General features: G+C 38.7%; 1 protein-coding gene across 2 annotated transcripts in view; it reads right to left on the bottom strand.

Moving 5' to 3' along the window:
• Positions 1–18,317, bottom strand: part of RIPK2 (receptor interacting serine/threonine kinase 2) — a 66,118-nt gene that overhangs the window by 21,902 nt on the left and 25,899 nt on the right. For both annotated transcript variants that reach the window (XM_078153654.1, XM_020970085.2), the window contains 3 exons: positions 7,707–7,864; positions 2,475–2,524; positions 1,707–1,868 (listed from right to left, as the gene is read on the bottom strand). In XM_078153654.1, coding sequence (XP_078009780.1) covers positions 1,707–1,868; positions 2,475–2,524; positions 7,707–7,864 — 370 coding nt within the window. The remainder of the gene's footprint in view (positions 1–1,706; positions 1,869–2,474; positions 2,525–7,706; positions 7,865–18,317) is intronic.

The raw sequence follows: 18,317 nt of genomic DNA, 5'->3' as shown, positions 1-18,317 counted from the left end.
CCTTTTATTTCCATTCATAGTTTCAAAATGTAGAGATTTTATAGTGCTCTTTTATAGTTAGTGCACACTAAGAATGAAGAGTTGTCTCCTTAGAAAAGACAACCATATACTTTAAGTTCAAGCTTTTTCTTTATTTTTCGTTTAAAATCACATTCCATCAAATTCAATAATAAAGGTTAGTGATAAAAACTTGTAAAGATCAATAAAATGTAGTTATTCAGAAAAAGATGCTTAGGACCACATACATAGTCTTTGCTACACATATACATGCCCTTTAAATAATATTTGAGGTTCTTATCCTCTGTGTGTGTGTGTGTGTGTGTGTGTGTCTCCCCTCTGGTAAGCACATGCAGCCTGTTTCAAAATAATGCTTTTAAATGCATAAAATACATATGATGACAAAAGAAACCAAAAATAATGGAAACAAAGAGGTAATTTTTTTCTCCACATCCAAGTTCACAGACCACCTGAAATCTTTCCATGGAGGTTAAGAATCCTTGCCCTAAATTATAGTAACTAAGGAAGTAAAATTTGTGAAATATTTGAGAAAACTCAATTTTATTACTTTTATTTTATTTTTATTACTTTATCCCTAGACTTGCTTTAGTGAAGCCATGTGAATGATCTTTAACCAGAACAGCAATAATACATGGCATAATCAGAGCTCCTGAAAGGTACTTAAAATGTTTGCCTTTTTCTCTTAGACATTTTAAACACCCTCCAGAAATTTAAACATTCTTCCCATAGCCATGTTTACAGTTTCACTGTGTACTACTTGTGAATAAGAGGTCTGTTAAAAAAGGAAAATTTCAGCCCAGTCTATGTCCAATGAAAGCCAATTCTAATGAGTGGAGTTTAAACAAAATTCAAAGCAAATTCAATGTTTCTCACTATAGTTTGATGATGGTGCTCCTTGAAGAACATGTAATGATATAAAACAAATGCATTACTATCTGATGTGCCTTGCTATTTTCATAGCCAACTTTAGTTCTAGAATCAGTATAATCATTTATAATGGGGTTTTGATTTATTTAAAAAGTTTTTAAGCAGTTATATCTAGATTAAAAGATATCCAAAAAAAGATATCCAAAATTAAGAAATTATGTTTGAACTTTCCCTTCAACAAAAACCTCTAATAAATTTACTTTTTCATTCAGTTCACCTGCAGTTCTCATAAAGATAATTAAAACTTCTTTTAAGATGACTGCTTATAGGGGGTAAGCTAGGTGGTGCAGTGGATAGAGCACCAGCCCTGGAGTCAGGAGGACCTGAGTTCAAACATGGCCTCAGATACTTACTTGGCTGTGTGACCCTGAACAAGTCACCTAACCCTGATTGCCCGGGGGGGGGGAGGGAGAAGATGACTGGTTGTTGATTTGGGATGTTTCTATATTTCCATTTTTCCTTGATGTAATTATTTAGCTCTCTCTGGACTTCTAAATTTTCACGTGGAACACCCACTCTTTACTGTGTATTTCCATCTTGATTTTAAGTTCAGTCCAATATATGTATCATTTAAAATTTAGACAAAAGCTTTACCACATGATATAATCTGAGACAACAAAAAAAACTTAAGTAGACTTAGTGCTGGTCATTCTCACTTGCATGACTTTACCAGGGTAAGAGACTTCTTGGAATGACACAATTACAATATTTTGGGGATTTGGGGGAATCTAAATGACTCAAGATTAAATGAATAAACTCACTTAAAAAAGATGGTCTTTCATCTGGATTTTGTGCCCATCCACTTTCAATTAAGGAAATCATCCCAGCTCGATGTGGAATGTCAAGTGGTAAACTTTCTTTCTCAGTGTCGGGTCGATTTCCCTTTGACACACTATACATTATCTGCAAGGGGTTGATAAATTCTGTCAAAACAGACACCACACATTTATTAGACATTAATTAGGACCTGATGCAATCAATATGATCAAAACTAACCAAATTAAAATGGGCAAGTCTTAAAATTTCATAAATGGTTATCAAGAATCTTAAATACTAAGCGGAAAATATGCCCTTCCCAAAACAACTACCTGGAAAAATCTTTTTTAAAAATGGACTTATCCAGGTTCCCACAGTTACCTAGGCACAGAGCTGGTTCTCTAACCAGGAGTGTGCTTGAGTCAGCTTGTACTGGCTCTCAGGAGCCAACTGATACTTCATTACAAATTAGGGCCTGAGATTTTTTGTTGATTGTCTAGACTTAAGAAAGTAATGGTGAAAATGTTAATAATGCATGTTTGTACATTTTCAGAGACCTGGTTGTTAAACATTGACCAGCACTCTCCTGACCAATTTCCTGATTCCTGATCCAGTGTACTCTTTCCACTCCACTATACATGGTGCCTCCATTGTTATGCTTTATTAAATATTAGGTACATTTAGAATAAGATTATTTTTAGTTGGTGGCACATATGGCCATTTAACAGGTCTTTAAGTAGAGTAAGGTGGGCAAACTGATCAAGCTTACTTACCTTCGAAGGGCTGTTTTCTGGACAACACTTCCCACATGATAATAGCAAAGCTGGGTAAGGGAGAAACATATTGGAATGTTTTATAAACTCAGTCTACATATTAGAAATAACAGATTATAGATGCTGACCATGGTGCTGTCTTTTCTTTTAGTTTTCAACACTCGTTTTTTACAAGATTTTGAGTTCCAAATTCTCCTCCTTCCCTTCCTTCCCCCTTCCCCAAGACAGCACGCAATCTGACATAGGCTATACATGTATGATCATATTAAACATATTCCCACATTAGTCATGTTGTGAAAGAAGGATCAGAACAAAAGGGAAAAACTGTGAGAAAGAAAAAACAACAAAAAAAAACAGCAAAAGAAAGAGAAAATAGTATGCTTCGATCTGCATTCAGACTCCATAATCCTCTCACTGGATGTGGATAGCGCTGTCTTTTCTTGAAACAGATGCAATGGTGAAATGTAATAGAAATACTACATGTCCAAAGAGGCCAAGGCGGCTAGTGTTTGATTTTTTTTTTGTTAAGGGAAAAAAGTTAGTTCTGTTTTCGAAGTTGAATTAATTTTGTAGATCTTTAAAGACTGGACAGATATTAATCACTCTAGATTAATTTGAGTAGTCATATTTCAAGAACTAGACTGGGTACCTTCAAATATGAGGATTTCATTATTTAGACAAAACTAAAACTAAAACAGTTTCACAGTCTAACTGATACCTGGATTTTTTTTTTATACTGCTTAACAAGATGCTTTTCATTTTCCAGAGTCAGAGAAAATTAGGGAATCCAAATACTATGCTAACACTCTTTTTTGGAATAACCTTTCCTCAAGGGACTGTTTACAAGCTAGCTAACTCTTGGTAGAGGAAAATAATTTCAGCTATGTGAGTATGGTTCACTTTTGAAATAAAAGCTTCATTTTCAAACTCCTAATTAGCTGTGAATCCATAGTGGGGACTGTGGAAGAACAGCCCACCACTTAACTTTTGGTGGAAATTGTCTTTTATTCTCTTTGTAAAGTATTTTTCCTATTGCAAACCTTAAAGGATTCTGGAAACATCACTCACCTGAATTAGAAAATACTGAAGAGGTGTGGAATATGAATGAGGAACCAGAAAGAACCTAGGGAAGTGGGAAGACCTAGTAACTTGAGCATTACAGGACTTATTACCACTAGATTCAGGGTATGCCAGCAATTTCTGCCCTGCAAATGAACACTAGTAGTATCCCTCAGACTAGAAATAGGATAACAATAGTAGTAATATAAATAACAATGATGATGATAATCAACATAGAGTTCAAGTGAAGAATAGGCCTGGGTATCCTGCAAATTGTGCCTGAGAGGCCAGCACATAGCTAGACTTTAGCTACGTCAGAATAAAGACTGAACTTTTGTAAGCTTCTGTAATTTGCTTTATTTTCCCCTCCCTTCACTTCGCTGTTAGCCTGATACTTTGTTGTGGCATGAGTGTGACTCTGGGTCCTCAAGAACTGTGCTAGCACATTATAGGTGCTCCACCAAGTGCTTTATCAAGAAAAGCTTCAAATGTAGGCCTAGAGATGGTATGAACGGCATTTATCTGAGGACACTCTTCACTAAGTTGGGTAAGGCTCATCTCAGGTTCGGTGGATTTCTTGGCCATGTTAACTCTTGAAGATCATTTCTTAAGGCAGCCTCTTGTTATCACACTTTGTTCTACAACTCTTGAATGTACTTATAATGTTAAGTTATGTAATCAGCACGAAAGGGAAAACCTGCCCAAATGGGAGGCACACCTGCCCATCCCCTAAACAACAAACTACCCAAACCAAAAAATACCATGCTTCCATTTCTAGTATAGGATTCTTTTGACTGAACTAAGGGATCTGTCTACACTTAGGCCAAGAAAAAACTAGGGATGCATATCTAAAGAGGTCAAGCTTATTGTAGCATCTGTTGTCAAGGTTCTGAGGACAAAGGGTGTAACAGACTATGAAAACAAAGATAAGAGGTTACAATAGGACAACTGAGATTACTTATCCTGGGGTTTTCCCTCATGGGGTTTTCCCCTTATTGAACCCTAGATACATGAAGTTTATTGTCTTGGGCAAATACTAAATACTCTATTGTCTTGGAATATTTATGTATTTATGTGTTTGTTGGGGGGGGTACTGTAGAGATTTACAGGGAAAATCCCTACTGATATCACTGGAGCACTGATAATCCCCTCTGAATCTCCTTAACTATTTAGGAAGTACGACACAGAACAGAATCTAGTGATGTCTAACCTAGTTCACAATTCTAGGGGGCAGTCTGTTTTGGATTAGTCCTGAGGTTAGCAATTCAGACTAGACCAAAGTTATTCCATTCAACTCACAGTCTCAGGGGTGTGAGGAACCAATCAACTCCCAGTGAGCATTAGCTGGAAAAGGGTCAGTTAAGTCAGTCAACAAGCATTTTTTAAGAGCTTACTATGTGCTAGGCATAATGCTAAATTCTGCAGATTAAAAGAAAGGTAAAAATAGATTTTGCCCTCAAGAAGCTCACATTCTAACAGAGGATATATTGTGCAAACAACGAAGTACATACAAGGTATATATGCAGAGTAAATGGGAGGCTGTTCCACGAACAAGATGCTCCATCTCTTGGCTCTGGGCATTTTCTCTGCTTGATTCCTTTGCCTGGAATGCTCTCTGCTCCACTCTAACTACTGACCTCTCTGGCTTCCTTTCTTGTTTTTGTCCGTCATTCTCAAAGAGGACCAATGACATTAGGAAAGTGATTGACTTGCAAGTGAATTGGATTTAAGTGAGGCAGGGCTATGTCACTAGCCTCACTCTCTCCTCCAGAGCCATCTGGATCGTGGCAAGACATAGATCAGGATGACTGGAGATGGCCCTGGATGAAGTGGGAGATTTTGGCTTTTTTAAGCTAAGGTCTTTCCCAGGTCTCAGTTTGTCTGAGGTAACAACCATTAAGTGATTAAGACTACATGAGAAAAGAGGCAAAAATGGCCTCTTTTACCTACTCAAAACAAACCCCCAAAAACATCTGGAAGGGGAAGACCCTCAGTTTCCGGCCAGAACAGAAACAATTGCTATTTACACTCACTTGGCGCCAACAAAACCCAATGACCAACTGAGGCTTGGGTTGGGCCCATTATTGGCCAATCAGTGAGAGCTGGAGTGCTTTCAGTTTAAGGCATAGTCAATTAGCTCCATCTGAATCCCTGGCTTCCTTTAAGTCTCAACTAAAATCCCATCTTCCACAGCTAGCCAACCCTTCTTAGTTCTAGGGCCATCCCTCTATTATATCTTATTTATCCTATATGTAGTTTGCTTTGTATATATTTGTTTGCATGTTGTCTCCCCTATTAAGATTACAATCACCTTGAGGGCAGGGTTTTTGGGGGGTTTTTTGTTTTGTTTTTTTGTTTGCCTCCTTTTGTGTCCCCAGCACCTAGCACAATGCCTGGCACATAGGTACGTAACAAATGTTTGTTGATTGATTGAGGCAATCTCAGAGAATCGACACTAATAGTGAAGAGGGACTGGGAAAGGCCTTTTGAAGAAGGTCACGTGTGAGCTGAATCTTGAAGGAAGTAGGGGACGCAAGGAGGGAGAACATTTCAGGCATGAAGGACAGCCAATGAAAAGTTACAGAGTTGCGAAATGGAATATGTGAGAAATAGCACGAAGGCCAGCGCAGCTGCAGCTAGATCACAGAGGAGTAAATGGAAAGACTGAAAGGCAGGGAGGAGCTAGCTTGTCAAGGGTATTAAAAGCTAAACAGCAGATTTTATATTTTATCCTCTGGGCAACTGGGAGCTACTGCAGAAGACTGACTGGAGGAGGTGACTTGGTCAGACCTGCACTTTTTTATTCAGTCATTTCAGTCTGCTGGACTCTTGCCGACCCCATTTGGGGTTATTCTTGGCAAAGAGTAGCTTCGCCATTCCTTCTCCAGCTCATTTTTACAGAGAGGTAACTGAGGCAAACAGGATGAAGTAACTCACTCAAGGTCACACAGCTAGTGTCTGAGGCAGGATTTGAACTCACAAAGATGGGTCTTCCTGACTGGTATCCTATCCACTGGGCCTTCTACCTGTCTTAAGGAAGCAGTGAAATGACCCAAAGGCAGAATATAGGGTGACACCCTGAAGTAAGATAATTAACACGTTAAAAGAGACATTAAAGAAAGAGCACTGGATTTAGCTTACTCCCTGTTGGGCTATGACTTTGGGCAAGTCACTCCACTTCCCTGGGGTTCAGTTTCTTCATCTGCAAAATGAAGGGAGGGACTAGATAACATCTACAATTTCTTTCAGCTCTAAAGCTATGAAACCTGTAAGACATCAGGCAGTTACCCATGAGATGGAAAAATTTCTCAAATCCTATATTTTCTTTTTTTCTTGTCAAATGGCCCTATTTCTTTGGAACGTGAAAGTGGCATACGTATTATTCTCTATTGTTCTAATAACACAGGTGTGGCCTGGCATCTCTGTACACAAAAACCCCAAATTATGAAAAAGATGTATATATTGGGCAGTTATTTGCATTAAAAGATTTCTCCATACACAAAAATATTCAACACAGGAATGCTTTAAAAAGTCTTTCCCCTTGTCTGTTTAAGAATGTTAGCTTATCTAAAGTTAATTGTTAGTGCTTTTCCTTCCTAACTACCTTGTATTTGTTTTTATTAATTCTCTTTATATTTATTCTGAATCTGTTTAGAGATATAGTTTTCCTCTCTTCCATTAGGATGTAAATTCCTAGCCAGTAGGGATTATTTCATTTTTGGGCTTTTTCTCCAGCACCCAGAACATACATACATATACATACACTTACACACACACATACACACACACACACACATATGTATAAATTTTTTTTTTGGTGAGGCAGAGTTAAGTGATTTGCCTAGGATCACATAGCTAGTAAGTGTCAAGTGTCTGAGGCCACATTTGAACTCTGGTCCTTCTGACTCCAAGGCTGGAGCTCTATCGACTGCGCCACCTAGATGCTCCTACTGATATTTTTTAAAAACAACAACTCTGATAATATAATGTAAGGCAGTAGAAAAACTGATTGTGATTAACACAACCTTTCAGGAATTTGTATTGCATTAAAGTGAGTTATACCTGTAATTAAGAAACAACTTGCTCACTGAGTCCCAACAATTTTTTTTAACCCCATCTTGCAATAGGGGAATAACCTTCTAAAGAGGTTAACTATATACCAAGGCAATGTACCTGTATATATCATGTTTGATGCTGGCTCGTGACTTCTGGCTGAGGTCATAGTTTTCAGGTGGCATGTAGATGATGGTCCCGCCCTCCGGGGTAGATACAGTACTCCTTGACTGAGACAAAGACATCTGCCGCCATTTTGATAAACCAAAATCTGCAATCTGTAAATAACCATTAATAACCATATAATAACCATTTTCCCTTGGATTCCTCTGCTGCTTTGGTCTGCTGAATCTCTATTTCACTTATCATTTAATGTTTCATAGTTATCTGTATTTTAACCTCATTCCTCTATTAAGAGTGAAAGTTCCAGGAAGGCAAGGATCATGTCTTATCCAAACTTTATATTTTCCACAGCACTTAGCATAGTACTCTGTATAATACAAGAACTTCAATACAAACTTTTTGAATGAATGAGCATTTTTTTTAAATAATGACTTTATATTTTTTGCTGTTAATGTCATAGAAGTGACTTATTCTTGATATGTGGCAAACCTTTCAACACCACATTTTCCCCAACATCTTGCTAATTGAGATTCCATGATGATAAATTCAAATCACTTTCATGAACTCAAGTTACACTGTCATAGCAAACTGGCGACATGGGAAGGTCAACTAATATTACAAAAGAGCCTGGTAACCTATACGGATCCCATTATTAGGGACATTTGAATACTTCACATTTTGTTAATTTCATTAAATGGGGATACTTTCAATCATGCATTGTATCCTTTCTGCTTTTAGGGGACTATTTTCATAAATTGTAGGTAAAAAAAAATTACCACTTGGAGGCCAACTTCTGGTGATAAACCTCTTCAAACTTAGCAAGGTTCATCCCTGAATACCAGTGTGTCTTCTGGAATGTTCTGGCAATCTTTTCAGCCTGTTAGACCTGACAGCTTGGCACAGTCATTAAAACACACACACACACACACACACACACACACACACAAATCTAGGTCACTTCCATGTAATGATGAAGCCTCATACAAATCATATGAATAAAAAACTTTGCTTTAAAATCTGAGTGATTCTGTCATTCAGTGAACATTTATTAAAGATTTGTTCTGTGCAAAGTACTATGTTAGGGACTGGGGGAGATGTGAATTTTGAATGAGACACGGTCCATCACCTTACATGGAGGCCATTTGGGAGGGTTATGTTACATAAACACGGAAAATAAACACATATCATTATATGATACTTTCAGGTAGGACTGAACACAATATTTATTAATTTGACCAAATACTGCTACTATTTCTATGACGTCCTTCTGAAATGTTTACTTTACAAATGTTTTTATATATTCCCTCTGGGGGTGTTGAAGCAATCTACGAGACCCTGCCGGGTTGGTCTGGGGATGTTAGTGTCCCCTCTCAGTGGAGACCTTCAGGCAGAGATTGGATGTCACTTGTCAAAGGCACTGTAGAAATGATACCTGTTCAGGTAGTAGCTGGTCTCACCCTCTGAAATTTATGGGTGCTAGTGAGGGGCAGGGGGAGGAGGAGACACCACTCAGTTAATAAAGGTGACTGTTCAAGGGCTCTGGGGATCTGCTCTCAGGTGGTAAGCGACATCAGCCTCTCAGTCTGTGAAACTGAAGCTGGGAGCTTGCTTCCCTTAACAGTACCCTAACTGAGAATTAATCTGGAACTGTGTGTTCCAGAATTGCCTTCCTGTTGGCTGCCTCTGCCTCACCCCAGATTCCTGATCTCGGTGTTCACAACTGCAGATGAGTAACCTGACCTGAATTCTGACTGCTCTCTTTGTTAGAGGTTTGTTTTTGGTTCTGACCCTGGACCATGTACCATGACAGTAATTAACACAGCCACAATCCTGGGTGGGAAGGGCTAGTCACAAAGGGCTCACATCAGTTGTGTGTGAGTCAGTGAGCCTCATTCTTCATCAGTGCTGGTGGGGAAGGTAGGAGGAATGGTGGTGAAGTCTATTATCCAGACATAATAGTAGCTTGGAGTTAGAGATCTTTAATCATCTACTCAGCTCATTCTGAGGAATGGGAACAAAGCTCTTTGTTAATGGAGGAAATAAGCCATGTTGCTTTACTATCAATCAGTATCCCCCTAAGAGTGGAGGCTATTCATAGGTTTAGCAATTATTTGAAGGCAGATAGTAGGATGGTGCAGTGGATAGCATGCTGGGTCTAAAGTCAGGAAGACTCATCTTCCTAAGTGCAAATCTAGCCTCAGACACTTACTAGCTGTGTGACCCTGGGCAAATCACTTGACCCTGTTTGTCTCAGTTTTCCCATCTTTAAAATGCTCTGGAGAAGGAAATGGCAAACCGCTCTAGTATCTTTGCTAAGAAAACCCCAAATGGGGTCACAAAGGGTCAGACACCACTGAAAAGATTCAACAAATGATTAGGAAGTTTTCCTTAGATGAAGGCAAAATTTGTTTTTTTGTACCATCTACTCACTTCCCGAATTTTGTCTAAGACACTTACTGACTAGCTACTTAACTCTGGGAAAGTAGCTTAACCTGTTTCCTCATCTGCAAAATAGGGATCATAAGAGTACCTATGTCATAGGGCATTGTGTGGCTCATGTGAGAAACCATACACAAACCACTGTGCAAACTTTAATGCAACATATAAATGCTAGCTGTTATTATTTTATTATTCTAGCATCATTGTTGTTGTTCACTTATTATAGTCGTGTACTACTCTTTGTGACCCCATTTGGGGTTGTCTTGGCAAAGATACTGGAGTGGTTTGCCATTTCCTTCTCCAGAGCATTTTACAGATGGGGATACTGAGGCAAACAGGGTTAAGTGACTTGCCCAGGGTCATAGAGTTAGTGTACGAGGTGGGCTTTGAACTCGGGTTTTCCTGACTCCAGGCTGGCATTCCCTCTACTGTGCCACCTAGCTGCTCTTCCAGTATTATTACTACAATATTACTAATACTACATGATAATTATTGTAGTATCATTACTTCCTGCAGAGGTTCCCAAACTTATTTGGCCTACCACTCCCTGTTCAAAAAAGAAATTACTCAGTGGCAACCCCCACACCTCAAAGTCCACTTTTTTTAACCCTTTGCTGTTTTTTAAAAAATTTGCATCTCCCAAGGCTATAACTGCCCCTCCCGCCATCATTCCAGTGGGGGAGGAGGTCCCCAGGGGTTGGTATCGCCCACATTAGGAATCGACTTTTCTAGAGTCATATAGAAAAAGCTTATTCCCTTTTACACATTTCCCTTGTTTCTTTTTCCTTTTATTCCCTTTAAACTGTTTAAGGACAATTATTTCCCTCCCTAAGTCTTCTCTTCTCCGGGCTAAACAACCTCAGTTCCTTTAACTGATGCTCACAGGGCATGACCTTGAGATCACCACTCCAGCAGCTTTCTTTCAGCCTCTCTCCAGTTTGTTGCTGTCCTTCCTAAAACATGGTGCCCAGAACTGAACTATAAAACCAAAGAATTGGACAGCAGAAATACACACTTCCCAGGCCTGGACATGATGCTTCACTTAACGCACGTAATGCATATAATTGCATCAACTTGCATGGTAACCCCCTGGTGACTCATACAGAGTTTTTAAAAATTATTAGTTTCGTCATTTCAGTCATATCCAACTCTTTGTGACCCACTTGGGGTTTTCTTGGCAAATACATGGCAGTGGCCTGCCATTTTCTTCTAGAGCTCATTTCATATATGAGGAAACTGAAGCAAAGTGGGTTAAATGACTTGATTTGAACTCAAGAAGTTGAGTCTTCCTGCCTTCAGGACCAGCACTTTATCCACTGTGCCACTTAGGTGCCCCATCCCCCCTAGGATAACAGCCAGTGAATAAAGCATGACTGAAAATTATAAAGAGAGGATGATTAAAGGAGGAAGCTCCTGAATGATAAAAAGGGAATGGGATCAAAGGTGTAAGTAGAAAGGATTTGGCCTTGTCTTCCTCTGATATTGGATACAAAGAACAGAATGGGAAATGGTGTGGGAGTTTGAGTTGTGAAAATGGAGAAGTCCAGCCAAGAAGTCTGAAGTTGATTATTTCAACCTAAATTCATCTCAACTAAACATAATATTATTTGTTTTGTCCTAACATTATAGATTTTGAAGAAAGAACTCTGAAAATCCTGAGACTGTCTCGCTTACCTCTGGGTCATTTGACAATCTGATAAGCATGTTATTTATACATCTTTATCCGAGTCACTGATGAAAATGTTAACCCATACTGGATCATGAACAGCTTCCCGAGTCACTCTACTGGAGATCCCCTTCTAAGGTAATACTGAACTATTAATTATTGCTCTTTGGGTTTGGCCATTCAGCCAGTTCTAGATCCATTTAGCCATTTAGCTATGCTATCATCTACCCCTACCTTTCTGTCTCTGTCTTTCTGTAATCCAAAAGAATGCATGACAGACTTAGTCAAATGTTTTGCCAAAATCTACGTAAACTAAATCAACAGCATTTCCTTGCTCTATCAGTCTGTTAACTATTAAAAACAGAGTTTAGTTTGTCATAACCTTAATGATGTCATGCTGACTCTTCAGGATCAACACTCACCTTAATAGGTGTCCTAAACATCCCTTCAATATTACTTTCTAAAATCTTACTGGGGAATTAAAGTCTAGCTAAGACCCCATCCTCTTTTCCTTTTTTCAAAAGAAAATATTTGCCCTTCTTAAGTTCTAAAGAGCCTCTCCCATTGTACACATGGTCTTCTGAAGATAGGCAATCACATCTTCCAGTTCTCAAGGATGTAGTTCAGCTGGGCCAAGTCACTTAAATTCACCAATAAGTTCTTTTACTATCTCCTTGCTTATATTAGGCATCAAATCCCTATTGGCCAATTTGTGTGGCATCCTTTCTAGTTCAAAGATCAAACAAGAGCTCTGCCTCCTCTTTGGTACCTGACACTAAGCAAAGTACTAATCCTTATTCGATCCTCTTCTCTCCAACAAAGACATGCCCCCTGCTATTTTTGGTGTCTTGGTTCATTCGTTTTAGTCAAGTCCCACTCTTCAGGACTCCATTTGGGGTTTTCTTGGCAAAGATACCAGAGTGGTTTGCCATTTCCTTCTCCAGAACATTTTACAGATGGAGAAATTGAGGCAGACAGGGTCAAGTGACTTGCCTAGGATCACACAGCTAGTAAGGGTCTGAGGCCAGACTTGAACTCAGGAAGATGAGTCTTCCTGACTTCACGTTTGGCACTCTATCAACTATGCTATCTTGCTACCCTTTGGTTCTTTGGCTTTTCCAAAAAGTCCTGGCGCATTCTGAGCTTTTAGCACTCCTGACACTATTCTTACAGGACTGTGTGTTATGTTTTTAACCTTCTAAATTTCCATGCAGCTCTTCCATCCTAACCCTATTTGTTGATCTCACTGAAACATCTAGTCACTCCATCCTTTTCTAGTCACTCCATTATGTTCTAGTATCACTTTTCTCTCTTTGAAATCTTGACATCAGTTTGCCAGTTTAACTTCACTCTGACCATTACTTTCAAATCCCTTGCCCTCTTGTCCTATCACTTCTCATCAGTTTCTAAACCTCAGCCCTCTATTACTCCCATGATCCACTAGTCCTACTGAAGACCACTTGAGTAATCATATTACTATGCTGACTGCAGAGTCCACTAAAATTTTTATTAAATCTCAACTGGACTCTCACTTCCGCATGGTGATCCTTTTACTATTATTCTATGCGCAGTATTTGTTCAAAACCTTCTCTTCTCCAGTAACCTATCTAATCCTCTTCCTCACCGTCCTAACAGAGGACCTCGTCTCATGTAGGCTGCCAGAAGTGCCTTCTCTCCGTTTTCACAACTCAAACTCCCACACCATTTCCCATTCTGTTCTTTGTATCCAATATCAGAGGAAGGCAAGGCCAAATCCTTTCTACTTACGCCTTTGATCCTATTCCCTTTTTATCATTCAGGAGCTTCCTCCTTTAATCATCCTCTCTTTATAATTTTCAGTCATGCTTTATTCACTGGCTGTTATCCTACTGTCTACAAATATGTCCAGATCACCCCAAACCTTCAAAATGAAACCTTTTTTTGACCCTTCCCTCCTTCAAACAATCATCCTATACCTCTTTCCCCTTCCATCACCAACTTCCTAGAAAAAAAGCTGGCTATACTCATTACTTACCCTTTCTCCTCTCCCACGACCCACTGCAATCTGGCTTCTGACCCAAGTCATTCAACTAAAACCTCTTGCCAAGATCACCAACGATCTCTTAACTGTCAAATCCAATGACTTCTTCTCAGTCTTTATTCTTCTTGATCACTCCGCAGCTTCTGGCAATTGACTATACTTTCCTCCTAGATACAATCTCTTTTTGGTTTTTCACTAAACTGCTCCATTGATTTTTCTTATACCTTTTCATTCTCAATTTCCTTTGCTGGATCATCATCTATGTCCCACCTCCTCTGCCTGAGTGAACCCCAGATCTCTGTCCTGGGCACTCTTCTATTCTCTGTCTACACTCATCTTGGTGATCTTATAAGCTCCTGTGGGTTCATTATCATTACTATGCAGATGACTCTTAATTAAACAAGTCCTCATCTCTTTTGTGTTCCAGTTCTGATTCACTAATTGCCTATTGGATAATTTAAACTGGATGTCCTATAGGCACCTCAAAATCAAATATACCCACAATTGAACTCTTTGTCTCCCAACCTCTCCCCATCTCCCAGCAAAAAACAAAACCAACCCCCCCTCACGGCAACCCAAACAACAAAAAACAAAAGCCCTGTTCCTAACTTCTCTATTTGTACCAAAGGCACTACTATCCTTCCAGTCTCATGGGTTAGCAACCTGGGAATTATTCAAGACTATTCTCTTCCTCTCTCTTCATTGCTAATCAGTTGTCAAGTCTTGTTGGTTCGACCTTCATCATCGTCGTCATCATCATTACCATTTACATAGCGCTTTAAAGTTTGCAAAACCCTCTTTACACGTTATCTTTTTTGATCCTCACAACTCTGAGAGAAAAGTGCTGTTACCATCTCCATCCTGCAAATGAGGAAACTGAAGCTTCAAGTTGAAGTGACTTGTTCAGGATCGCGCAGCTAGAAAGTGTCTGAGGCAGGATTCACACTCAGGTCTTCCTGTCTCCAAGCCTAGCACTCTCTCCACTTAGCTACCTACCTGTCTACAGCACCCTTCTTATTTATGGCCTCCCTCTCACTTATGTGGTCACATCTTTAGCTCAGGTACTCATCTCCTTTCACCTGGACTATTGCCATAACCTCCTAATTTTGCTCTAGTATGTCTTTATTCTCTCCCCTCTCATATCCATCTTCCTCACAGCTACCAAACTGAATGAATGAATAAAACATGTATTAAACACTTACTATGTGCGAAAGGGCAGTTAGGTGGCATAGTGGATTGAGTGGGGGTCCTGGAGTGAGGAAGACTCATTTTCCAAGGTTCAAATCTGGCCTCAGATATTTCCTGTGTGACCCTGGGGAAGTCACTTAATCCTGTTTGCCTCAGTTTCCTCCTCTGTAAAATGAGCTGCAAGAAGGAAATGGCAAACCACCCCAGTATCTTGGCCAAGAAACCCCCAAATGGGGTCACAAAGAATCAGACAAGATTGAAATGATTGAAAAACAAAAATGTGCAAAGCCCTGGGGATAGAAGTCATTCCCTGCTCTCAAGGAGCTCAAATTCTAATGGAGAAGATAACACACAGGGAAGGTTTGAGCTAAAAGCACACGGAAAGTTCCCATGGTCCTTAGGGTGTAGCAGCAAATCAGATGGTAATGCCTCTCCTTTAACATCATTTCCACTGAGAAAATCATATCAGTTTCTCATTTTAAACCATCTGACAGTTCCAGGGGCCTTGGGGACAAGAACATTCTTTTCTTGGTCTTCAATAGATATTCAAACAACGTTCTTAAAGTGCAGGGGTGACTATATCACACTTCCCTTCCCTTCCCTTCCCTCCAATTCCTTGCCACTTAAGATGATTCAGTTTATCCCTACTGTCACCAGGATAAAATACAAACTCCAGTATGTTATTTAAAGTATTTCACAATCTGGTTGTAATTCATCCTAACAGACTGACTACTCATTACCCCTCCACATACACCCTACATTCCAGTCAGACTGGTCTCCTTGCTGTTCCCTGTACATGACATTGCATCTTTTGTGTCCCTGCCTCTGCCCAGACTGTCCTTCCCTCCTGAAAGGCTCTCTTCTCAGACCCACCTCATGGAGTAGTTTCCTTCAAGGCAAGCTCAGGTGTTACCTCTTAAAGGAGACCTTTCCTGATTCCCCCTAATTGTTAGTGCTCGAGCACCCCTACCACATGAAATTATTTTTATCTATTCTATATATTCTGAAAATATTTATCGTATATATGCTCTTTTTCTCCAGTAGAATGGAAGTTCTTTGTAGAAGGAAGTTCCTTGCAGGAAGACTCTCTTCCATTTTTGTATTGAAGTGTTGCCTAGCACAAAGTAAGCATCCAAAATTTCTTGCTGAATTGAATTCATCCATTACTTGCCCTTGCTTCTATTTTCAGTACATCTTTTAAAAACCCAAGTTGGTTAGTTGGTTCCCTGTTCTTTTTTATTATTCTCTTTAGACAACTTCTCTTCTTCTTCCCCAATGGAACTGTTTGTCTTGGGCCTTCAGAATCCCATTTTTTAAAAAAAATTACATTATTTTTAATTTATGGAATAAAACAAGCATTTCCATAATATAATAAAAAGATGACTGCACATGAAAGTGCAACTCTATTATCTACAACTTGCTATTCTTTTTAAATATGAAAAAATAAAATACATAATAAATAAATATATATGTACATACAAATCATTTTATACACACTTCTATTTATCAGTTCTTTCTCTGGATACCGATAGTGTCTTCTTTCATAAGTCCTTTGTAGTTAATTTGGGTATTTATAATAGTCAAAATGACTTACTCAAACAATATTGCTCTTACTGTATACAACATTCTCTTGGTTCTGCTTATTTTGCTCTTCATTATTTCATACAAGTCTTATCCACATTTTCCCATGATCATTGAGCTCATCATTTTTTATAACACAGTAATATTCCATTACAATCATACACCACAACTTGTTTAGTCATTCCCCAACTGATGGGCATCCCTCCAATTTCCAGTTCTTTGTTACCACAAAGAGAGCTACTATAAATACTTTAGAATATAGAAGTTCTTTTCCTTTTTCCCTAATTATTTTTGGAAATAGGCCTACTAGTGGTATTGCTAGGTCAAAGGGTAGGCAGTTTAATAACTCTCTGGGCATAATTTCAGATTGTTCTCCAAAATGGTTGGATCACAATTCTACCAGCGATGAATTAGTGTCCCAATTTTTCCACATCCCCTTCCACATTTGTCACTTTCTCCTTCAATCATTTTAGCCAATCTGACAGGTATAAAATGATATCTCAAGGTTATTTTTAATTTGTATTTCTCTAATCAATAATGATTTAAAGCATTTTTCAAGTGACTATAAATTATTTTAATTTCTTTATCTAAAAACTGCCTGTTCATATCCTTTGGATTTTTATCAGTTGGGGAATGACTCGTGTTCTTATAGCTTTTACAAAATTCTTTATAGAGATATGACACCTTTATTTGAGAAACTGCTTATACAATTTTCCACTTTCCTTCTTGGTCTTGGTATTTTTTTGTACAAAAATTTAATTTAATGTAATCAAAATTATCCATTTTGTACATCACTATGTTCTCTATCTCTTGTTTATTTATAAATTGTTTGTTTGCCTATCCATAAGTGTGATAATTAGGTAGATAGAGCATATTTCAGAAATGGAGGGATGGAGTGTTTGAATGACCTGAAATAGGAGAAAGCAGCATCTTAGGAAACATCTAATAGCCCATGAAGGGAATAACAAGGCTGGTAACAGCAGGTTGTAGCTAAATTGCAGAGGGCCTTAAGGACCTGGCTAAGAATTTTATAATTTATAAGCTACTGAAGGTCTTTGAGCAGGGGAAGGGCATGCATTAGGAAGATGATTTTATAAGCTGTATGTATGAAGGACAGATTGGAGAGAAGACCAGCTAGAAAACTTATAATAGTCTAATTTATAAGTTAGGATGGCACAAAGGGAGAATCAGGTGGAATTTGTTATCTTTAGCACCGAAAAAACAGGACTGACTATAGTTCATAGAGTCCCTTTGTTTTGGAATTGTATTTCTAATAATGAAACTTAAAACTTATATTCTGTAATAAGATAAAAATTTGTCAATTTTCATTTATTGATCTGGTCAGGATTCTTCTTTTCTTTTATGGTCTCACTTCTCATAGTTAGGACCCCTATCAGAATGGACCTGATCAACTGAATTTCATCCCTCAAGGTCTATTACTTTTTTATTTTTATTTTTTTTATTTTTCAGGCCATTGGGGTTAAGTGACTTGCCCAGGGTCACACTGCTAGTAAGTGTCAAGTGTTTGGTCTGAGACCGAATTTGAACTCAGGTCCTCCTGACTTCAGGGCCAGTGCTCTATTAATTCTATTACTCTTAGGGGCTCCTTATACAATCCAGAATTGGAAAGGTCCTCTAAAGTTATCTACTTGGAGCCTCTGCCTGAAACATGTGACACCTATACAACATCCCAAATAAATGCTCAGTGAATAGC

Source organism: Phascolarctos cinereus, unplaced genomic scaffold (assembly GCF_003287225.1).
Source record: "Phascolarctos cinereus isolate Bilbo 61053 unplaced genomic scaffold, phaCin_HiC Scaffold_4;HRSCAF=312, whole genome shotgun sequence".
Classification (NCBI taxonomy): Eukaryota; Metazoa; Chordata; class Mammalia; order Diprotodontia; family Phascolarctidae; genus Phascolarctos; species Phascolarctos cinereus.
The sequence above is the reverse complement of the archived record's forward strand: the minus strand, read 5'-3'. Positions and strand labels throughout refer to the sequence as shown.